General features: G+C 37.7%; 1 protein-coding gene and 1 long non-coding RNA gene across 4 annotated transcripts in view; both read left to right on the top strand.

The window, feature by feature from the left end:
* LOC308199437 overlaps positions 1–24,426 on the top strand; it is a 282,512-nt gene that overhangs the window by 147,088 nt on the left and 110,998 nt on the right. The gene's annotated exons all lie outside the window — the stretch shown is intronic.
* On the top strand, positions 949–22,783 carry LOC308199427 (uncharacterized protein). 3 transcript variants are annotated; one of them, XM_080603579.1, is made up of 3 exons: positions 949–1,657; positions 5,553–5,770; positions 22,740–22,783. In XM_080603579.1, the coding sequence occupies exon 1, from the start codon at positions 1,063–1,065 to the stop codon at positions 1,537–1,539; it is 477 nt and encodes a 158-aa protein (XP_080459705.1). In that variant the 5' UTR covers positions 949–1,062; the 3' UTR covers positions 1,540–1,657; positions 5,553–5,770; positions 22,740–22,783. The 3 variants fall into 3 exon arrangements, with proteins under 3 accessions (XP_080459705.1, XP_080459704.1, XP_080459706.1); XM_080603578.1 differs by lacking the exon at positions 22,740–22,783 and adding an exon at positions 9,567–9,734; XM_080603580.1 differs by lacking the exons at positions 5,553–5,770; positions 22,740–22,783 and adding an exon at positions 5,073–5,362 and having other exon boundaries at positions 949–1,602.

Genomic DNA, 24,426 nt, shown 5'->3' with positions numbered 1-24,426 from the left:
TGTCTTTACAGCCTAAGAGCTCTGGAAATTATTATTTTTGTTGTTGGTGGTGGTGGTTTTATTTTTTGTTGTTGTTGTTCAGTTTTATTTTTTCTTACAAAAAAATGTGATTCTGGTCCAAAGACCACTGAAATCAGTGAGAGTCATTTCAGAGACTGAAATACTTTCTCAGACCCTCTGTGTCTTTTAACTTGTGCTCTTCACAAACTGCAGCTTTGGCTACAAGGAGCTTTTTTTGGCTCAGGCTCCAGAGTAACTCCTGGGTGCTGAGCTCCTCTCAGCACTGTTCACTTGGCTTTAACTAGTGCATGTCTCTTCAGAGCTGGCAGGAGAGCTATGATAGGAGAGTTAAGGGAGATCTTCCCTGTTGACTTGCAGGTGATACTACGGAAAAAAAGGAACACAAGCTACAGACCATAAAACACTGTCCTTTAAAAAGACAACAGAAAAAAAAATTTCTAATGAAATATTTTGTTTGTCCCAACTTACTTTTTTGAGGGAGAAATTTTACTTTAGAAGGATTAGGCAAGGAAAGCCTCAGTATATCACTGCAACTTAGAATTAAGAGCATTTATCCAGAAGTGCAGTTAAAGCAACATATAAGGCAGCCCCAGGCAGGGGCTTACTTGCTAGACTGCTATGAAGAAAGCAAATTCCATCCTAGGCAGACCCACTCTGCTACCTCACCTTGAACAGCTTGCATAGGTGTACTTAGCAAATTATTGAGTTAATTAACGGTGTTCTTAGACTTCAGAAATACTCAGGTAGATGGCAAGTACCAGTGTACTTTGGCCAGTGTCAGTGTTTTGCCTTAGAATTAAGGAGAAACACCTTAATGAATGAAGCTTAAACACATTCTTTGGACTTGGGTGGTAGAGAGGATGAGCCTGCATGCTTATGAAGGGAATGACCAGTAAGAGGAGAAGCTGTGAGAAATGGTATGATCACTTGTTTATGGCCTGTACTGAAAGTCTTGAAGAGCATTTGTAATGCTCTTGATGGGACATTCAAATGCCTTTTGAATAGGACTGAGAATTAGAAAAAAAAAAAAAAGGATTTAGAATGGGCTGGGTTACAGGAAGCAGAGATGGAAAGAAAGAAAAAGAAAGAAAAAGAAAAGAAAAGGAAGGAAGGAAGGAAGAAAAAGAAAAAGAAAAAGAAAAAGAAAAAGAAAAAGAAAAAGAAAAAGAAAAAGAAAAAGAAAAAGAAAAAGAAAAAGAAAAAGAAAAAGAAAAAGAAAAAGAAAAAGAAAAAGAAAAAGAAAAAGAAAAAGAAAAAGAAAAAGAAAAAGAAAAAGAAAAGAAAAAGAAAAAGAAAAAGAAAAAGAAAAAGAAAGAGAAAGAGCGAAAGAGAAAGCGAAAGAGAGAGAGCAAAAGAGAGAAAGAAAAAGAGAAAGAAAGAAAGAAAGAAAGAAAGAAAGAGAAAGAAAGAACGAACAGAAAAGAAAAAAATGATGTTGGACTAGTGGTGGAAAAGAAGTCCCTAGCCATCACCAGATATGCCATTTCAGACTGTGGAAGGAGAACAAGGAGAACCTGAATATCCTTATTCCAACATTCTGATTGTCCTCTGCAGTAACTGGCAAAAGAGCCACTTTTGCAGGTAACATCACCACCAAACAGATCTTCTCTGTGTATTTGTGCAATGGGAGAAACAGGTAAGAGCTGTCAGACATGAACTGAATTTGTTTTTAACCTTTTGTGCTTGACTGTGAGCCAATCTTAACTTTTAACTTTTCCTTACATTAAAGAGCTTAACTTCACAGCTGTAATGTCCTTTTAATGTGGGGTATATGAATGAATAATAGGTGACCATATTCTTTCTGCCTGTGACTATCATTCCTTTTTCTTTTTGAAAACCTCTTAATTGTACCTTAGGGAAGGACCATATTTCCTCATGTTTGGAAAGGCCTTAAGGTCCTAGGTAGGTAAGAACAAAAGTCACTTCACTTAATGCATTAGATGACTTTAAATAATGAACCTCAAATATCCCAAATTTGTTTAAGAAATAGAGACCTCTTTCAAGATTAGACATGAATACTATCTGCAGCTAATACCACACATATTCTCTGAAGAAGTTTTGCGTTCAGGGAAGCATTTTTTTCTTTTATGCAGTTTCTCCTATGGTTCCTTTAGAAATTCATCCATGCTTTTCCCTGTTCTCTTTTGGCATAATTAAAAGTAAATTTCAATTTTTCATGCTTGACTATGAGGACAGCTATTTTCCCCAGATCTTCCAGGAACAGAGAAAGAGAAATCCCTTTCCAGTACAGTGCTTTCCTTTTACACTGAAGGCATCTTGAAAAAATAATCTAAAAATTCATAATTTTGTGTGCAAAGACAGAAAGATCCATCTTGAACACTGTATTCCTTTGGAATTATCTTGGGGATGAGGTGGAAAAGATACCTTTTTTTTTGTTTTGTTTTGTTTTTTTCTTATCTCCTTTTCCCTCTCTTCTTCTCTTCCTCTCTGACTCCCTGTTTCCTCCAAATCTATTGACAGTACAGAAAAAAAAGTATTCATGGCTCAAGAAGTTTCTAACCTACCAGTCAGAGTATTCTTGCTTGCCAGAAGGTCAGCATTCCAGAAGAGAATTCTTAAAGAATCTGAAATTTAATAGTTCATGCTTACTCTGTTTTAAAATTCTTTGCTAAGAGCTATCTTTAAAATTATTCTTTTCGCTTAAAATCAGCTTGTATTTTCAGACAAAAGTATGAATCTAAAGTTCATTGCACAATGCCTCCCATTTTAATAACTTAAGCTCATGATAAAAGTGTCCCAATAATTCAGACAATTAACCCTGATACGTTTACAACTCTGGTTTTCCCTGAGGAACTCTGAATCTTTTTTTATATCTTTAACTGGGGAACTAGCTGCCTAGTAAAGCGTATGTACATTCCCATTAGAACAGCTATTTCTTACGTTAGAAATATAGTAACCATTAAACCCTTAAAATGTAATCATTAACATTTAGCACGCTATGCCTGATGCATTAAAAAAATTATGTGCAGCTGATCTCTCTGACTCAGTTAGGGAAATATCAAATGATTTCAATGTAGCTTTGTTTTATATGTTAATTTTAGGTGATATTGCTGTGTTCTTAGTAATTTACTTCAGTAAGTTCTCTTATTTCTAGGTGTTTATAAGTTGAAAATTATGAAATATAATTATATAGTGTTTTAGAAAGCTAAATCTGAATCATTCCTTGATTTTTCATCCTGACTTTCAAAAAGTTTAAGTGACAGCTTGTGAAATAAATTCACTATCATTAAAATATCTTTATTAAACTAGTAACGACTGTACAGTATGACATATGGTCTGATTTATAACCATTCTTTGTAGATACCACACACTAAACCTTCATACCTAATGATCAGTATGATGCCAAGATTTCATTTTCGAAGAATCTCCTTCTGTTTTTGAACCATGAGAAATTACTGACAAATATATCCCAAATGTTATCCTTCCCTAACCAGGATGTACTTGACTTCTCCATATAGACATTAAAGCTTTGATTTTGTAGCTCATTGGAATATTCACTGGTACTTTCTGAAGTTTTGCAGTTTGAACCGGACCTATGTGGAAATTTTCAGATTTAATAGCATGACAATTTGAAATTCTCAGAAAAAAAAAAAAACTTTCTCATTTGCAGAGACTTTGTACATATATACATTTTTCCCATTTGTTTATATTTCTAAAAGGTTAAATATAGAAAAGATCTGTACTGAAAAGACATTTCAGCCATTTTTGAAACTGTATTCCAATAGCTCAGATCTAGAATTCTATTTTCATAATGTTTTCGTAATATAATGTTATATTTTCTATTTTCATTGTTCGTAAAAAAAAAAAAAAAAGTCAGGTCTCCTATGTTTTACTCTCCATTATATTATTATCTTAAATTTGGAGGAAGGCAATTTTGTTTTTTTTTTACTCAACTAGAACAGTACTTCTGCATCATAATCGGAGATACTAAATTTAGTGTTTCTTATATTACGTGTGTAAGAATCTCTACATTTTTTATTGGGGAAGCTATTTTTTAGAAGGAAATTCTCTTATGAGTGTGTGTAGCTAAATGAATCCTCTCTGCTGTCTCTGGCTCAGGGAAAAACCTTTACAGTTGGGCTCTCTGCCAAGAGCTGTGGGAACAGATCCTTTACTGTATCTTCTTTACGTGATTCATCTAGATATAGTTCTGTGAATGCTTGCTGGTTTGGGGATGATTTATCACCCAATTAAATCTTAAAACAAATTGAACCTAAACTTTTTCTAGAATTTTGTAAAAAGTACTTCCTTTATCATATGGCTTTTGCTGTTCTTCAATCCAGCTGAAACTAGAAACTGGTAGAAGTCATAGGAGAAAATGTCATCTCTACAGAAACTTCCAAACTCTATTGAGGATAGTAGGATAAAGTTTAGACGAGAACTTATATTTTATTCTGAGCTTGTTTCTAAGTCAGGATAAATTAAACTCATAATTGGGCGATTGCCCCTAAGGATAAATGTTAAATTCCAAATAGAGATGAAAACTTCTGAAGTGGACTCAGTTGAATGTGGAGTATCTTTGGCTGAAACCTCACAGGGCAAGAAGGAATGGAAAAAACAAGCTGCACTGGCGATAACTATTGTAAAACACTAGCTGACTGGATCAAAATGGAGAAGTATCACCTCTTGCTGGGTTTTAAAAGTTGGTAGGGATGTGGGATTTCACTGTTGTTTTTTTTTTTTCACTGATGTTTATTTTCACTGTTAAATTGAGTGTCTAAACAGCATAGGATTGTAGATTTTATACCACTCTTACTATCTCATTTTTAATATCTTGTCTTCATCTCTTCTTTTTTATCACTTGTCTCCATTTATATATTGTTCACTGATCCAGAGGTCTGTTATTTCTGGGAAAGCTTTTCATTTTTTTCGCCAAGTATGCCTGGGCCTGTCCTTACAACTGGAAACCATTATGATCAATGGGACATACAGTCTTCTTGACATCACTGTTTACTTCTTTTGACTTGAACTTAACCTGCAACCCAATTTTCTTTTATTCACCTGTGTTTCAAACTTATTTTGTTCCCCAGTCCTATCCCTTCCTTCTATTCCCCTCAACTCTATAGATGTTTCAGAGCTGGGCTAGGTCTATCCCTCTACTGGAAACCAGAGATGATGTGTAAGCAAAGGGAGTAAGAACAGGAAGAGTGTGGAGTAATCCCCCCTCCCAGCTTCTGGTAATAACCATATGATTTAGGAATAGCCATGATTATATTTCAATTATCAGTTAATAGACAGCAATAGAATTTTTTTTTTTAACTTTTCCACAATTATTTATAATTTATGAATATTTATAAATGTATTTTGGCTTTCAGCAATGTATTTCACAACAACACGCTATGAAAATGTAATTTTTAAAGCTATAGCACGTTCAAATCCATTGATTTCACTTGGGTTTTATTGTGAGAAAATGCATGCACTATGTCTCTGCACTATATATGCTTTTGCACATTTTGCCATAGCCGCTCAAGTAATTTATTTTCTATGTAAAAATGTGTTTTTCTGTTCAGTTTTTCTTCTAGAGAACTGAAGATGCAGAGCATTTTGCATTGAAAACTGAAAGAAAGACTGCTCTTAGCCATGCCAACTAGATTGTCCAGAACTCCCTATCCGGTTGGTTAGCAGCAACAGCTTCCCTGTATGGTTTGTGAAAATCATTTTGAGACACAGAACGTTTTTCTTTCCAAGATGCTTAACCCAGGACATTGAATTCCACTCTGAGTGTCAGGTAACTCAGGATGTGCTTGCAGCAACGAAATCCATTTGGAAATCTAACTGTTTCTGCCTCAAAAAAAAAAATAATGTAGTGAGACAACATGATTGAAAGGACTAATCATACACATACTTTGCAATGCATATTCTTAAGGTACAAAATCTGAGATACGGTAATATGCCACAATGGACATGGACTATAATTATTTTTAATAGAAAAAAAAACATATGTTTTATTCATCTTTTCTGTCTTAGGCACATGATTCCTCAAAGAACTAGAAATTAAAATGTAATCTCTGCATAGCTGAATGGGCTCCCTAATCTATAAGCAGATGCCAGGCACTCAGCGTAGTTAGAGTACATGGAGTGGAAAACCAGTTTTATGATGCTGTAACTCTGGTAGTCATGTAAAAGAGGAATAGTATGGGCTGAAAGAATCGGTGTTTTCAAGTGTGTTAAAAGCAAAAAGATAAAGTCCTTCAGTTGTTGTTCCAGTAAAGGGAAGACTTAGTCTTCTGTAACAGATGTTAAGCACCTACCAGTACGAATCCTTCATGGTGTGGTGGTGTTACAAACGATAGGCAGCTGAGGATCACCACGATGCTCCATCACTCTCCCTCCTCAAAAGTACAAGAAGACAAAAGATGATTAGAAGATCATGTATTGACATAAGGAGATGGAGATCACTCACCAATAACTGCCATAGGCAAAACAAATTCAGCATGGGGCAATTAATGTACCCTATTGCCTATTAATAACAGTTGAGAGCAGTGAGAACTAAAGCAAACTAAAAACACCTTCCCCCCAACCACATTCTTTTATGTCCTCCCCCATAACTGGGTGTTGTGGCCAGCCCATAATGCTTTGTCTCTGCTGCTCCTTCTTCCTCACTCTCTTCCCCTTCTCCAGTGTCCTTCTCGAAGTGATGCTGTGTGGGCTTCCCACAGGCAGCAGCTCTTCAAGAACTGCTCCCAAGAAATGCTCCCAACTGGCTCCATACCCCAGGGCCCATCCCCCAGGAGCAAACAGCTCCAGCACGGGTCCCCCACGGGCGGCAGCTCCCCCCAGACCCCCTGCTCCTGCGGGGGCTCCTCTCCACGGGCTGCAGCTCCGGCCCGGGGCCTGCTCCTGCGGGGGCTCTCCATGGGCCACAGCCTCCTCCAGGCCACATCCACCTGCTCCACCGGGGGCTCCTCCACGGGCTGCAGCGTGGAGATCTGCTCCGTGTGGGACCCATGGGCTGCAGGGGGACAGCCTGCTCCACCAGGGTCAGGGACAGGCCGCAGGGGAACTTCTGCTGCGTGCCTGGAGCACCTCCTGCCCTCCTGCTGCACTGCCCTTGGGGGCTGCAGGGCTGCTTCTCACTCCTCTCTCTCCCAGCTGCTGCTGCCCAGTAGGTGTTTTTTTTTTTTTTTTTTTTTTCCCCTCCCGCAGTTTCTGAACTCTGCTCTCTCAGAGGACTAAGCTCGCTGTCTCAGCTCTGGCCATTAGTGGATCCCTTTTGGAGCTGGCTGGAGCTGGCTCTGAACTGACCTGGGGCAGCTGCTGGGCTCTGTCCACAGAGGCCAACGCTGCAGCCCACCCATAACCAAAACTTTGCCACACAAACCCAGTACATGTGTTTTCTCAATCTTGGACAATATGCATAGTTTGTAATACCTAACTGGCACCTATGTATTTATAATCTGAATCTACTGTATGTCAGCACATTTTTTTGCATGTCAGGCAGAGAGTCTTTTTTAATCTCACAACCGATCAGCATTTTAAACTACCTGACTTGCCTGTAGCTATTGACTGAGACATTAATCCAATTGGATATGACAAATTGTAGTGAAGCCAAGCACTATTGAGGCTGGCTTTATTATACTCTGGTTCAATTATTTTTGCTGATTTTGTATGATTTCAGTGTGTTAACTATCCTGGACCTTGATTTGCATCAACATTTTTTTATTTTTTTTTTCTGGCATGGCCCATCTGCAAAAGGAAATGTCACAATATTTCTGTGTAAGGAATGTTGCTGGTAGAGATATTTGAACACAGGGATAAACTTGATAGGAAAAAAAATCAAATGAAGAAGTACAGAAATGATGGAAACAGTTCCTGTAAATTAGTATTTTAAATAAACACTGTGTAGCTAACAAAACTGTATCTTCCTGACTATAAAAGATTATAAAAAGCTTTAAGAAAGTTCAAGTCTTTCTGAAAGCAGAAGAACTGAGTACAGATTACATACAGATAACCTGCAATCCTGAATTAGGGCAACCAGTCATGAACTCTCAAGGAGTTAGCCACTCTTTGCTGTTCAAAGGTTCCTCATTATTTAATACATTTTTAACAAAGGTATTTAATTTGGTCCTTTATGTGTCAAAACCATAGTAAGTATTACTTTATATAGAGAGAGCTTGCCTGCTTCTGAAGCTGTCCTATGTGTCTTCAACTAGGTGTCACAGTCCATTGTTTTAAGGAACCATAGTTCACATATTATGCTTTTTGTCCTTTACCAAGACACCTTACATGTTGGTAGGTAGATGTACAATACAGGGATGTTCACCTCCGGAATTGCTCTGTCACTGCTTCCTGGCCTTGCTGCACAAAGATGAATCCTAATTTAAATTCCATTTCAATTTCTATTCTCTTACCAAGAAGGGAAACAACTGCCGTTGCTGAAGATGCCAGCCTCAGTCTGCTGCACTACAAGAGTTCAGTTTTCTGAAATGAAGCATTTCTCAGCAGTTATATTTGGAAAAGACAGACAAGAATGTACCATGAGCTGAATTTTTTCATATACAGCAAAAGAAGACTTCCTCACTGCTTTCATTTAAACAGCAAATATTCAAAAGCAGATACTGTATAAGGGGAAAAATGTAAATCATGAAGCCATAGGAGAAATGTATGGGGAAAAGCATGGTTTAGATCACTGAAGTCTGTGGTACAGTACGTGAACCTAAATGTTGCGCTGTTTCTTGCTCACTGGATAAATATTTAAGTTTAAACTCAAGGGAAACTTATTCTTAAGGGGCAGAAGAAGCAAACTACGAAAGGCTTTTGACAATGTAAAATGCATGCTTTCCCAAGCTAGCTGATCATTTTAACATGCCTGTGCAAGCTTTAAAAATGACTCAATAGATTGTAGAATTCAGCACATTTTCTTCCCAATTATTTTTGAAGAGATTCTGACAAATGTTTTCTAAGGGAGGAATGGCAGACTGTCTATTTTATTGTAGTTTTATGAGACTTTTATTTTTCTCCTGTCATGAGAAGCAAATGGCAGAGCTATGATTAGGGTAAGCCATGTAAGAGGACTCAATCTGCACAATTTATGGTATAGCTTGCTTTAATCTGTCAAGGAATGTGTGTTATATCGCCTTTCAATAGAGGACAGAGCTCTGGCTATATATGTTAATAAATTCTATCCAGACAGTATTAAAAGATGCCAACAATTGCTGGAAGTACTTGCAGCAGAAACTGTCTGTAAGTTTGAATCTTTGGAGGACTCTTTTGTGCAGCGTGGATTTCTTTAACAAAAAACAAAGAAAGCCCCCAGTAACCCTGTTCTCCAAAAATCTCTGGGCATGCAAATAAAATTGTAGCTACCATTATATTCTTTAGTAATTAGGATTCTAAAATTTACCAGCTTCATGGTTTGGTTTGGTTTGGTTTGGTTTGGTTTGGTTTGGTTTGGTTTGGTTTGGTTTGGTTTGGTTTGGTTTGGTTTGGTTTGGTTTGGTTTGGTTTGGTTTGGTTTGGTTTGGTTTGGTTTTATTTTATTTTACCCTGAATTTAAATCTAACAGCATGTTGGTTTTTTCTTAGTTCCTGATTCTGGACACCCGGAACTACTTCCAAATAGTCTGGGGACTAGAGATTGAAAGACACCTTACAGACTCTTTTATGGGCTATTGTGGCTCTGCAATTTTCTGTGATTGGAGATATCAGAGGCTGTAGCTATCAGTTACTGAAGAGGAAATGAAAAAGTGGGTATTGGTGTCTCCTTTTGAAAAAATGTTTCACTGCTGGAACTAAGATTTCATATTTTGATATTACTTTTATACATGGAAAGAGTTGCTTTTTAGAACAAGTTCATATAGCATCACATTAATGTTAAATTAGTGGCACGATACAGTGTTAAGAGCAGTAGAATCATGGTGTAATAAATAGTCAGATATGTCTGATTAGATGCTAAATTGCTTTTCCCAGTGGTGAATATTTATGTGCTGCAAAAACCCTGATGTTGTGATAAATTTTCTGTAGCCATCCAAAACACAATCTAGTGTTGTTTATAGACATGCGGTACATATTCAGTAAATCTGAAATTCTGCACTGATATAGTGTATTTCCCCCATCTTTTTATGTTCTTATTGGATTATCGCTGCTATCCAAAGTACCAATGATCTGTTTTCAGCTCTTACACTTTATGATGGATAGATTTTGTTCACTTAGTAGATAAATGTGATGGGAAAATTAGATCCAGTATTTGGACTGATAGACAACAAGCTTTGTAAACTGAATAACAAGATTCTTGGAATGTCATGAAAAATAATTGAGGGCCCCTAAAAACAGGACTTTCCACATTTTTCTAGTAAAAAGTACTGTTGTTTTTGCAGTGAGAGTTGTCAGAAAATAAAGTCCTAAGTGTGAACTTTGAATGTCAGTCTAATCTCAAAGGAGAATAAACAGCCTCCCCTGTTTAGAGTTAAGAAAATGAAATATATGGTCTTTTTCATTGGTTTCAAATTGTTCTTCAAGAAAAGCCAAAATAATTGTTTTAAGCAGTGGAATAGAAAAAAAAAAAAAAGAAAAAGAAAAAGAGGAAACAAAAAGAACAACACATGATGGTATGATGGCTGTCTAGTCAAAAATCACATTTCGACTTCTGTAAGGATCAATGACAACTGTTCATTATAAGCACAGTACAAAACAATAATAGGCAGAATCTAAGGTGAAATTATTATCTCACATTCACTACAACATAAAAGCTACAAGCTTGCAATATGAAACGTTCAGACCACTTATGTCGGGTCATCTTGAGGGTCCAAAGAAAACAGCAACACTATACCCAAAAAGGATTGAGAAGCACTGTTTTTCCTAAAAGCACAAGATCACCTTTCAGGACCTCTGAAAAATTCCCATTAATTAAATATTACTCATATCCTAGATGCATTTTTTTAGAGGTTTTCATGATATGTGGGACAATGACCTTTCAGTGTATTTGTCAAAATAGCTAATATACAATCTGAGGATCATCAGCATTCATCATCGAGGCTGGTGTTTTGGTTTCAGGTGATTTCTATTATTCTTAACTTTCAGATTTTTTGTATATAGGCAAGTGCTAATAACTACATCCTATTGCTTTTGTTGCTGGCTAATAGCAGTATCAAATATGAGTGAATGGCTCTCCTAACAGGAGAGACACAAATACATTTTTCTTCCTTCTAGGCTTCTGCAGAATAGGAACTACCTATGAGAGGCAGATTCATGACATTTCACTACTGTAAATGTATCCTAGCTATATTCTACCATTTGGTTGTGCAGAAGACTGGGCAAAGACTAGAGAAGACTGGTTTGCTGCTGGTTGTTGATGTTCCCAAACACGATCATTTTCAAGGATCTAGAGTGCAAATTGGCTTTTTAACCTTAAAAACAAGGTTTTGCAGACACTTCTTAAACACAACTGTGGCTTATAGCCTCTTCTTTCTTTATACTGCTGATGCAAACTTTGAGCAGAACAAATGCAAGGTCTTGTTTGCAGCTATGACTACCTCCATCCTTTTTCTTTTTTTTTTTCCCCTCTCCAGAATTATAAATAGGTAGTGTCAGCACCCATTTAAGTTTATAAGTAAAAATTACATAATCTTTTATTTCTTCCTTTTCCTAAAAAGGAATAAACCAAAATAAAACATTAAAACCTACCAAAGAAAGCTGTTAAAGGTGTTATTTGTGTGAAAAGGTATTGTGGTGGCATTAGATCACTGCTTATTTAAAAGCTCACCAGAGTAATTCTGTAAAATACCTGACTATTAAGATTCTTTTTAAAAACCTATCAATCAAGGTCAGCAACATTAGAAGGTGGATAACATTGGTAATTAAATTAGTGTATTTTATATAGTCACGGTCATTTACGAATATAAGTTCATACTGCGAGAAAGAGATAATCTCTTATTAGACCCATTTTTAACCTGTGGAAGAAGCAGACAAAGTTGTGGACCAAGACTGCTAATTCAAAAGCAGGCATGTCCTAGTTAAGCTCTAGGTCAGATAGCTTCTGGAATCCTCAGTTTGATATAAAATGGTTAATCTAAAATCTATAAGGTTGGGAGAAAAAACATAAAAGCATTGCTTTTGATTTGCTATTGTCCTAATGGAAAGCACTCTCTGAAACCTACATGATCCAAACCATCTGTTCCACAGAAACACAAACTTACCTCACAACTGAAATTCTACAATTTCATCCCAATTTATTGCTAAGATATTGCCTTTTCAGTGCTTGACCTATAAAGTTAGATGTCAAGCACTCAATTATTTTTTCACATCAGAAAGTTCTCCCAAGAATTGATTGAATTCTTCTGGAATGAATTTTTGCTGAGACACACTAGACTCTCTTATAAGGCATTCCAGGTTGTATAGCTTTAACACTATTACATGCTCCTTCTCTCTGCAATGCATCATCTCGTTGTAAAACAGGTTATCCTTCAAAACTGTGACCTTACAAAGAAGCATTCCAGTACTAAAAGTAATCTCAGTGTTTTTTGGTAATGTTTCCAGGAAGCTTTTGGACTTTTTTTTTTTTTTTTTGTCTAACAATTTAATAGAGAATAACTTTATGCAGATTATTATTTTTTTTTCTTTATGACAATCTATGAAAGTATTAAGGGTATTCTTGGTAGCTGTAGTAAGAACTTGTGATTCACTATAAAAAGTTATAGCTTTTACAGAAATCTGAAAAACCCAATTGGTATCATCACTACTGTATCACATCAGATTCCACAAAGAGTAACTAAAACATTAAGAAATGCAGATCAAAACCCCCTGAAGCTCATTTACTGTCAGTATTCAAACCACTTCAATAACCTGACACACGTTTCTGCTAATGAGAAAGCAGTAAGTGTACAGGCATCAGTCATTAAAATGTGGAGCCTCATTCTCATTTGTATGAAAATCCAGGTATATTTTTGCACTTAACTGTTCTTAAGGCACTCTATCTCAGCTGATCATGTAACACAAAAGAGAAAAAATGAACAGGAAAGAAGCAAAAATGCACCTTCAAATATGTAATAGCAGAGGGACAAGTTTAAAACTGGTAAAGGAAGCAATGTACTTAATTCCCAGAGAAATCTGCCTGGATGGAGGCAATTCCATTGGAGTACTGCAGTTCCTCTGCTTCCCTCTGCTGCTGACTCTTGACACTTCCCAAAGGAGAATGTATAATATCTTCAAATTATAAGTCTGTACCTTGTGGCACTTTCAGCCAGACTGTAAAAAGCAATTAAAATATAATATACAGTAGGAATATAAACCTTCCTGATTCAGATCTTAACTAAATCTCCAATTAGAAGTTGCAAAACCAGTTTCCCTGAAGGTAAGTTATCCAATAATTGCCTTATTGCAGTTGTCAATGAATTCTCCCCTTTCTGCCAGAAGTCTTAGCAGTGGGTTGGATTCTTTTTTCTTTTCTCTTACTTTTTTATTATTATTATTACTATGATTATTTCAAAAGCTTATGAGAAAAAAAAAATCTGAGTTTTATTTTGTTTTGTTTTGTTTTCTGGACAACCAACAAAAACTCCAGTGGCATACTGATCTTTTTAGTTCCATGAAAAAAAGTACTGAAGATATGCAGATCAATGCAGGTAGTTAATTTTGTTGAGGCAACAGATAGAGGGCAACAGAATGATCAGGAAAGCTATGTGTTTGGTGGAAAGGACTGCAGATTGTAACAGATGAGCTTTAAATCAGAAATTTCCTTTATTTCCTTTGGAATAACTACCAGAACTGACTTTTTGCCAGAGATGACCTATTGCCCCATCTCATTTGAATCACTGTCTAATTTAGGTCAGGCAAGCTTAGTAGTTTCGTTGTCACTTTATCACCACGATACTCAGACAACTGAGATTGCCAAATGATGTAGGCAGAAGTTAAGAAATTCACTGGGTATATCAAAATGTTCTTTCACATATTACATGAAAAACTCACCAAATATGGTATTCATTTCATCATTTGTGAGCCATATTCATCACATGAAGGAACTAGAAATTGAACCTGAGACAGACAACTTGTGGTGTTTCCCTGTTCATTCTTACTATAATGCCAGCAACAACATTACTTTTCTTGGAATTAGTGTAATCAAAAAGTAATTGGCTTGTCTTTAAGTCTTCCTTACCTTCTCATGCCTTTTTTTTTTTTTGTGATAAAAGCCTGCATTAATAATTTCATTTAGTGGTTTGTTCTATTTTTATTTTTGTTTTCTAAACAACTTGACACTATTAAGGAGAATTCTTAAAAAAAAAAAAATCCTGAATGATTAAGTTTGAAACGTTTCTCCACACACTTAGTGTTGCATCTCAAGCAAACTACTTTGCAATATTTCCTTTTCATAAGCAAAACTAATTTTGTTCTCAGGTCAGATTACATTTTTTTATGGCTGAGTGTCATCGAATTTCATCTTCTCATGTTGGAGTTAGTGAAGTTTTATGTAATGCTTGTAATAAGCTGGCAAATAGAAGTTTATAAATAGTTGAAGTATTGTGTAGAAGTATAAGGTGACATATCTACACCTAAACCTGCCTTGGCACAACTTAAGCTCATTTCCTCTTGTCTTAGCACTTGGTACTTGGGAGAAGAGATTGATTCCCACCCCAATACAACCTCCTTCGGGGTGGTTGTGGAGAGTGAAGAGGTCTCCCCCGAGCCTCCTCTACTCCAGACTAAACAACCCCAGCTCCCTCAGACGCTCCTCATAAGACTTCTTCTCCAGACCCTTCACCAGCTCCATTGACCTGCTCTGGACACACTCCAGCACCTCCATGTCCTTCTTGTAGTGAGGGACCCAAAACTGAACACAGTACTCAAGGTGCAGCCTCACCAGAGCCCAATACAGAGGGGCAACCACTTCCCTGGTCCTGCTGGCTACACCACTTCTGATCCAAACCAGGATGCTGTTGGCCTTTTTGGCCACCTGAGCACACCACTGGCTCACATTCAACTGGCTATCAACCAATATCCCCAGGACCCTTTTTGACTAAGAATGGTTTAATAAAACTAGCTGGGATAGACCTTAATATGATCTTATTTTTGATTCAGTGCAATGATTCCAATTTACATTGAAGATTTTAAAGCTGTTTACTGGAGCCAGAAGAAGATGAGATTCTAATTAACATTCTTGACTATGGTCTGGCATTGATCATAGTGCAAGCGGATGTTTGCACTTGCTCCAACATTCAGGTAATTATAAGCAGCCTCCTATATTCTTCTTAGTTGTTCAGCTTCTGTGCCGTGGTGCATTTGAAAAATGAATATTTTCAAGAATATTGTGTGCAAAGGAAAATAACGCAATATTTTTTTCTTTTGCAACTATTTCTTCCATTTCCACTGTAATTTGCTTAATTCTTTATCAAATCCATGCAGATGTTAAAGAATGTATGTTTTTTGGTGATGCTGACATACTCTAAGGAAAGAGGTTCTAAGACAGCATGAGCAGTAATCTTCGCTTTACAGAAATAAAATATATCATGTGAATGAATTCTTAGGAGCACTGCAGTAATGTATTGCCAATGACCTGGGAAAATTACAGGTGTAATGTAGTATATATGATCTAAGATAAGTTAGGAAACATTAATTACAGGCATTGATGCAGCAAATTAGTTTATACACTTTGCTAGCTTACAACAAAGAGTAATTGTTCTCTGTGTGTGTTGCAAAGATCTAAGTTTGAAATGTACTTGTTATTTCCTGAAAATATGAATAATCTATTTGGGGAAAAATAACCTCAATTTTGTGGTATGCAATATTTATTTCCTAGTTATAACAATATGCCATTTTCTTTTATTCCTCCTAGTGTTTTTATTTACTTGTTTGTTAGTGTTCCTAAAACATAGCAGCACACATACAAATATAGTAATGAGATGTACTCCTCCCTGTTTACCCTTTGTCTGATCTGTATGTACACACATACAGGGAGGACGCACTCTCCTATCAGTACTGTCACTGTATTCATGCCAAGCATTTAGAAATTTTAAATATATCTTCTGTCTTTAATTCCGTCTTATCTCAAAAAAAACCCACAACACTTATGCACACATCAGTGCTTTTCTTGGTATTACTTGCTTTAGCTGGCAATGACATGGTTACTTTATTTTCCTGTAAACCTTTGCCCTATTCAGACAAAAATCACAATGCTGATATTCTTTTCTTAAGTCATAAGTTTAAGAAATTTAAGAATATCTTGTCATGTGTTACATAATAATTATGAGACTGGTAAAGTTCAGAAATGATGTACTGTATTTCAATAGATAAGTAAGTCAATAAAATAAAATAAAATAAAATAAAAATAAAATAAAATAAAATAAAATAAAATAAAATAAAATAAAATAAAATAAAATAAAATAAATGGTATGAGGTTTATACAAAGATATTTGATTATAGAATTTAGGGAAATCCTACCCAAATCTTTGGGTTTTGTATTTTTTTTCTTAAAACAACTTTTGACTTAAAACAACCCATTCAAACTGGAATTTTCCTTTTTTTTTTTTTCTCCCCATTCATCCTACATCTAATTAAATGTACTGCAGTCTGACTTGTGAATATCCCTGCTTAGTCTCTGTACTTTTAACATTGACCATGACAGACAAAATATCATGCATTAATTCCAGTGTAATGTGCTATCATTGTAACGTAGCCCACCATATATTTTAAAATTCCTTCAACGGATGCATGAACTCATTATCCATCTTTCTTTTCATTTACAGCATATGTGGCTTGGGTATTGCTCTATTAATCATGAAAACCCAAAAGCCTGTCTTGATTTAAGAACCCTGAACTCTCCATTAAACTAATGTCTATCTGTCAGTCATAACATTAATGATATGATTAATACATGCAAACTATGTTAAAGTAAAATTAAAGGTTCTGATTTAAACTTGGCAATGAGAAGAAATGTATGCAGAAGATTTCTTCTTGGTTATTGTCTCATGGAAGATTCTCTGAGTATTTCAAATACTTTTCTGCCGTCCATCATGGAAGAAAAGAAAGTCACTGCAAGTCCAAACCTGATCAATAGAATGGCATTCTTGTAACAGGTGGTTTATTACTAAGATGTCTCTGTGTAATTGGAGCTACACTTAGAAAGACTGTTTATAATATGACTTCAGTGCAAAACCTAATTCATTTTTTAAAGTAAAAAATAATAATAATCTGTCAAATATACACAGGCTTATACTTGCACACTCATACTCACATATATGTACAGCATAATATTCCAGCATGTTTCAGTGGAAACAGGTACCTTTAGCAGTAGATTCCTTTCAATGCAGTTCCTACAATGCGTTGAAGACAATTTTCCGACACAGGTGTTGGAGGAGCCGACGAGGCGGGGGGTACTTCTGGACATTGTCCTTACCAACAGGAATGGGCTTGTTAGGGATGTGAAGGTTGGGGGCAGCTTGGGGTGCAGCGACCATGAGATGGTGGAGTTCAAGATGGAACTTGGTGGAAGAAGTAAGGCTAGTAGCAGGATTGCTACCCTAGACTTTCGAAGAGCCAACTTCGACCTCTTCCGGGACCTGCTTGGGGGTATCTCCTGGGCTAGGTTGCTATAAGGCAAGAGTGCTTGTGAGAGCTGGGCTACATTTAAACAGCACTTCTTCCAAGCTCAGGATCGGTGCATCCCTAAGACCAGGACATCGGGGAAGGGGGGCAGGAAACCTGTGTGGATGAGCAAGGAGCTCATTGATAAGATCAAAAGGAAGAGGAATGTCTATGAAATGTGGAAAAATGGCCTGTCCTCTTGGGAGGAGTATAGAGGTGTTGTCAGGGCCTGCAGGGACGCAACGAGGAAGGCTAAAGCCCACCTAGAGATGAGGCTTGCAAAAGAGATAAAAGATAATAAAAGGTTTTTTTTTCAGTATATAAACAGTAAAAAGAAGACTGGGGATAATGTGGGTCCCTTACTGAATGAGGGGAGTGTCCTGGTAACGGGAGACACCGAGAAGGCGAAGATACTGAATGCTTTCTTTGCTTCAGTCTTTGCTTCAAGGACTCCCCCCTGGAACTCCTCAACCCTGGCGGGAGGAGAAAGGGGCTGGGAAATGGAGAACTCCCCCCTGGTTGACGAGAGAGTGGTTCAGGAGTGTCTGAGTGGGCTCAACACACACAAATCCATGGGTCCCGACGGGATGCATCCACGTGTGCTAAGGGAGTTAGCAGAGGTGATGGCCAAACCGCTCTCTATCATCTTTGAAAGGTCCTGGAGAACAGGAGAAGTGCCTGAAGATTGGAGGATAGCCACTGTCAGTCCGGTCTTCAAGAAGGGCAAGAAGGAGGATCCGGGAAACTACAGGCCAGTAAGTCTCACCACTGTCCCTGGAAAGGTGTTGGAATAGCTTGTTCTGGATACCATCTCCAAGCAATTGGAAGAGAAGAATGTTATGAGGAGTGGTCAGCGTGGATTCACCAAGGGGAAGTCATGCTCGACCAACCTCATTGCCTTCTATGATGGCATCACCAGCTGGGTAGATGGGGACAGAGCAGTGGATGTCATCTACCTTGACTTGAGCAAGGCTTTCAATACTGTCTCCCACGACATCCTGCTAGCAAAGCTGAGAAAGTGTGGGATAGAGGAGTGGACAGTAAGGTGGGTTGAGAACTGGCTGACTGGCCGAGCTCAGAGGGTGGTGATTGGCGGCGCAGAGTCCGGCTGGAGACCTGTGACTAGCGGCATTGCCCAGGGGTCGGTGCTGGGTCCGGTCTTGTTCAACATCTTCATCGATGACCTTGATGAGGGAATAGTGTCTGCCCTCAGAAAGTACGCCGATGACAAAAAGCTGGGAGGAGTGGCTGACACACCAGAAGGCTGTGCTGCCATTCAGCGAGACCTGGACCAGCTGGAGAGATGGGCAGGAAGAAACCAAATGAGGTTTAATAAGAGCAAGTGTAGAGTCCTGCACGTGGGAAGGAACAACCGGACTTATCAGTTACAGGCTGGGGTGCGACCTGCTGGAGAGGAGCTCTGAGGCGAAGGACCTGGGGGTCCTGGTGGACGACAGGTTGACCATGAGCCAGCAGTGTGCCCTGGTGGCCAAGAGGGCCAATGGGATCCTGGCGTGCATTAAAAGGAGTGTGGCCAGCAGGTCAAGGGAGGTGATCCTCCCCCTCTACTCTGCCCTGGTCAGGCCTCACCTGGGGTACTGTGTCCAGTTCTGGGCTCCCCAGTACAAAAAAGACAGGGATCTCCTGGAAAGAGGCCAGCGGAGGGCCACAGAGATGATACGGGGCCTGGAGCATCTTCCCTATGAGGAAAGGCTGAGAGACCTGGGTCTGTTCAGCCTGGAGAAGAGAAGACTGAGAGGGGATCTCATCAATGTGTATAAATACCTGAGGTGAGGGAGACAGAGGGATTTGGCCAACCTCTTTTCAGTTGTTTGTGGGGACAGGACAAGGGGTAATGGCCACAAGATAGAGCACAGGAAGTTCCGCACCAACATGCGAAAGAACTTCTTCACAGTGAGGGTGATGGAGCACTGGAACAGGCTGCCCAGGGAAGTTGTGGAGTCTCCTTCTCTGGAGATATTCAAGGCCCGTCTGGACGCCTACCTGGGCAGCCTGCTCTAAGGAACCTGCTTTGGCAGGGGGGTTGGACCCGATAATCTTTCGAGGTCCCTTCCAACCCCTTCAATTCTGTGATTCTGTGTGATTCTTTCATTCTCAGAGAAGCTGGTATGTTGGCAAACACTATGCTCGAGTTATTTCTGGAGTTGACCTGAACCTACTAATTAGAAGATGCACTGTTAACCTATGCTAGTTTTCATTACATGTAGTCAAAAGTGCTGATATTTTAAAATATTTTATTGGATTGCATTTTGAGCCATGTAACTTATTATATTTAAATTATTGCACTCCTTTTCTTCAGGCTAAAAAGAGAAATTACTGTTACCTCTGTTGCTCACACTATATTAGTCCGCTCTCAGACAAGCAATTGCTTTTACTGTTCAAATATTCCAGGGGATACTTGCTTGTCCCTACACATAGGCTTCAGTAGAGAGGACTTAAAAGATGGAAATATGTATTCCTAAGAATTTTATGGGTTTACTGGTAAGCACAGTCTAATATATACCTTTGCACGTAGGCCTTAGGACTCTCAATAGTTTGTCTTCTGCCTCCCAGATGACTACTTAAGCTATTTTTTAATATGTGGTGGTCATCATTCTCCTTCTTCCCTTTGTGAAGGGGATGATTGTGGCTACAGCTTATGTAGCAAGAACTGGAAGAGTAGTTCTTTCAAATGGTCAAAACAGTTCCCTTTTGATATGAAAGAAATGGTTAGAGCATTTCAGAGATGCTTTACTTTTTTGATTCAGTGGATATTCTCCTCTGAGTTTGATACAAATCCACAGGTCTCCTGAATTTCTCTTTTCAATGAAGGAAAAAAAAAAAAAAAAAAAAGAAAAAAAGGTCAAAAGGTTTTATGCTTACTATACCTATAGCTTCCCATGGGTTGCATAGCAAGAAAATCTTTTTATCCAAAAGCAGTAATAACTTTAAATAGCAGAATTTCACTGGGACTTTCTTATGAAATCTGTGAGTTTTCTGACCTCCACTTTGGGTAATCCAATACCTTATGTGGAAATATTTGAAGAGGAGGCTATTTTGGCTGTATTCCAGCTGCCTTCACAACTAGACTCACCCCAGTATGGTGAGCAAGCCTGGCCTCAGGAACAGGAGAGGGTCCAAGATGTCCGGGGAAGAACAGACCCACTACAGGTCATTTGATGTCTGGAAGACACCTGTGTGGATGTGCGTGTCTGTAGCTATACAGATGCCATATATTCTTTTAGTACATTTTAAGGGTCAAGCTGGGAATGAAAGGTACCACCTCTGTACCGTCTCAGGTGTAAGAGAGCTGTGTCCAAAGTGTAGAGGTTCAAGTGGTTTTACCAAGTAAAGGCAAAATTTTAAGCCGAGATGAATGGAATGCTAGCATGCCTTCGGTTGCTTTATTATTTTTTTCATTATGCAAAGCCAGTGCTTAAAGAACAGCAGACATTCAGAAATGAATTCTATAATCGTGATATATAAAATTCTTTGCAACTTACTGGCAAAGAAATAAAGTTTTTAACTGAAACAGAAAGCCTGGGAATATTTTACTTTGGAGACAACTGACTAGAGGGAGTATGTGTGTTAGTATAATCAATTATTGTACTTTTGTTTTCCTAAAATAAATATCAGTTGTCTATTATTTGATTAGATTTGGGAAAAAAATATATTTAGCTGTTGTTGTTGTTGTTTTTACCTGTTTTAAATCTAATATTTGCTTAATCTTCAGCTGATCTGCTATTTATTCAGGCGTCTTATTCTGAAATTGTGCAGGAAACTTTATATTTTCTAATGCATAGTTACAGGATATATGAATGGAGCTCTAAACATGAAGAAATAAGATTAAACTTTTGCTGAATTTGGGTTATATAAGTAGCTGCCATGCTGATTAAGTACCCAAGAAAAAGAATCAGTTTCCGTCCTAAAAGGGTTTACAAATCTTGTGATCCAAGTAGAAGTCCTTATGAACAGTTTTTCCTTGCAGTGTATCTAAAGATCAACAAACCTGGGTTTTGCAGAAACAATGGGAAAAATTGCACTTCATTTTAAAAACCTCTTCTTTCCTCCCTCCAGTACTGTAACCGGGAGGCAAATGGGATTTCAAACACTGGAGATACTGAGAGAGGAAGCGGTTGGATGGGAAGTGGTGGTGGCTATCAGCAGCAGTGCTCAAGGGAGGAAAATGATTTAATAATAAACCTTCTAAGTATTTTGGTATATTGTGATAATGCAAGCAGCAGCTATTGCCCAAAGGTCTTGGTCTTTTGGGTTTAAGTTTGGAGGAGAAAAGAAATCGATGATTTGTTGTCATATTTAATATTGCAAAAATCTAAGTCTCTTCTCTGTAGCAGTAGTAAGTTTGTTAGTCTTATCAGGTCCCTTCGAAACTCTAATCCTTTTCCCTTAACATGTAAACCCACCACACTGGCTTTCAAAACCATTTTTCAAAAACAAAAACAATTTTTAAATTTTCTCTCTTCTTCTGTCATGCATTACTTCCAGAGCCCTCAGATGTATAGTGGCATTGGTGGCATGATATTGTCATGGGAGATTGTAGGGGGGCCTCTAAAAGAGGAGATCAGGGGCTGCCCCTTGCCAGACACAGCAGGTTCCAGCTGGTCCCAGCCCTCCAGCTGAGCTGAGCTCCTCAGCAAATATGGTGGGACTATTCTGAAAGCTTGTTAGTGAATGGCAAAATGGTAGGGAGGAGCTGTTATGGTCTGATTACAGCCCCCATTCCCATCCTCCTGCACTGCTTGTTGAGGAAGAGATGGTGGACCTGGGACTGAGTCGCACAACCTAGTAGCATAAGGATTTTTTAATCTCTTCAGCACCCAGGAACAGTTTCCAGTTTCAACAGATTTTAGTTTCTATTAAATCCCTAAAAAAGCAGCTCATCACCCAGCAGCTGTCAACGTAATATTTACAGCCAGATTTTCAGAAGAGTACGGTATTCAGTGTAGTGACTTGTTATTAACATAGACACTTATTAACGTAGTCACTTTGCAGCTTAAGTGAGAACTGGTGTAATACTTGCAATAATTTTATTTGCCAATAGCAGTAGGGCAGTGGCAGAGATGTTCATGCTATAGGGAACTCACATTTATGACAGAGCACATTACAGTGATATAATCTTCCTTGTAAGTGAAATACTACTTCAAGTTACTCCTTCTCATTCTTTAGGTTGTTAAGGAAACTTCACATTGATGCAGCATCATGAAAATCAATGGTTTTGAAATAAGAATATAGAGCCTCAAATTTTTGTGAGAGATCAAGCTTCAGCTGTTGTGTGAGCTGCAGGTCAGTTCTTTGCTGCTTTACAGAAGCTTTTCATTTGTTAAGAACATTTTGGTATTAATTTGTGTATTAATTGTGAGCTGGGTATGTTTGTTGGAATAGCTGTGATTTTCCCCTGGGCAGCTGAACAGCTCTCCCTGCTTGGTGACTCCTCTGCCATCCTAAAAGGAGGAAGAAGAGAAAATCCTTCCCTTGTTATAAGGCCTCCATTTGTTTTGTTATTCCTCTCTAAAGAACAACATAACTGTTATCAATCCTATAAGATTGCAATACATAGAATCTGTTATGATTTAAAATTGCATTTATTAGTGTCTGTAACAATATTCCAGATGTCCAGCTGCATAACATTGAAAGAATATTAGCAATCCGAGGGGAATGCATGGAAGTGAAAAATATATTTTGCCATAGACCTTTCTATGGAAAAGAGCATCTGGTAAAGCCTCCTAGAGTACAAAATCTGCTGTTCGAAAGGCAAAAATTGCCCAGAACAACCCCCTTGGATCCTAGTACCACCAAAAGTAGAGAAGATTTATTCAAGGCTCAAACTTCTTCCCTTGATGTTCACCAAGATAACCCAACTGTTACCTGTAAAATAAATGCTTCTCAACTGTGAAGTCAATTGGCACTCTGTGTAATAAACAATAGAAAATCTCAGAAGAAGGTGAAATAGGGGAAATAATGATGTTTTGAAAAGTCTCTGGAACTTCAATTTATGAGCTTTTCGATGAATTAAAATGGCATGCAGGGGAAGTTACCCTTATTCTCATTAAACAAATTCAGTCATATATATACACACATTTTTGTATATACATAAAAGTTTCCTTTATATTAAAAATAATTAAAACATTCCAGCTTGAAAGCATGGAGAAAATGCAGAATTGTTACCTTGGATTTTCTGAATCTAAAATGCTCTCTTTTTTCTTTTAATTCCCTGGTCCGGATGAACAGAAAAACTCCACTGCTATCTCAGTCAGTTGTTCTGAAATAGCAGGCTGCAGTTCAGCTTTCCTGTCAATCATCAGAGATCAGTGAAAGTAATACAGCAACATGAGGAGAGGCAGAATATATTGTGCTGCTCATCTTGAGTATTATATATATATATATAATTTTTTTTTCTGTATAAACATGACTGCAAATTCTGGAAAATTCTATAAAGAAAATAAGTCAGATAAATGTTGTAAGCCCAAATTCTTCCTCCTCCAGTAGTACTGATAAGTTCATATTAATAAAATGAGGTTCCATTGAATTTTTCATTTTAAAACATGATTTGTGGGGAAATTGTCGTTATCTGTCATTCCAAATGTTTCTGGAGGGCACAATAATCTGTCAATTATTTTACTTCTGTCTTTTGGAAATGTGTACTGTGTATATATTTTCTGATATTTTGAAGATGACAGCATCCTTAGTGACAGTGTCCTTAGGAGTAACTACATAAACAACCATAAAATATATGGAAAAACACATATCTGATGAAAAATTTTACTTGAGTAGTAACAAGTAAGTTGTAAATTTTATGTCCTACATAGTATCATAACAAAAGAGAGAAACTACCAAATAATTATTTGCAGGATAC

This window comes from Anser brachyrhynchus (assembly GCF_964034855.1).
Source record: "Anser brachyrhynchus genome assembly, chromosome: 8".
Lineage (NCBI taxonomy): Eukaryota > Metazoa > Chordata > Aves > Anseriformes > Anatidae > Anser > Anser brachyrhynchus.
Note: the sequence above shows the minus strand (reverse complement) of the source record. Positions and strands in the feature narration are given on the sequence as shown.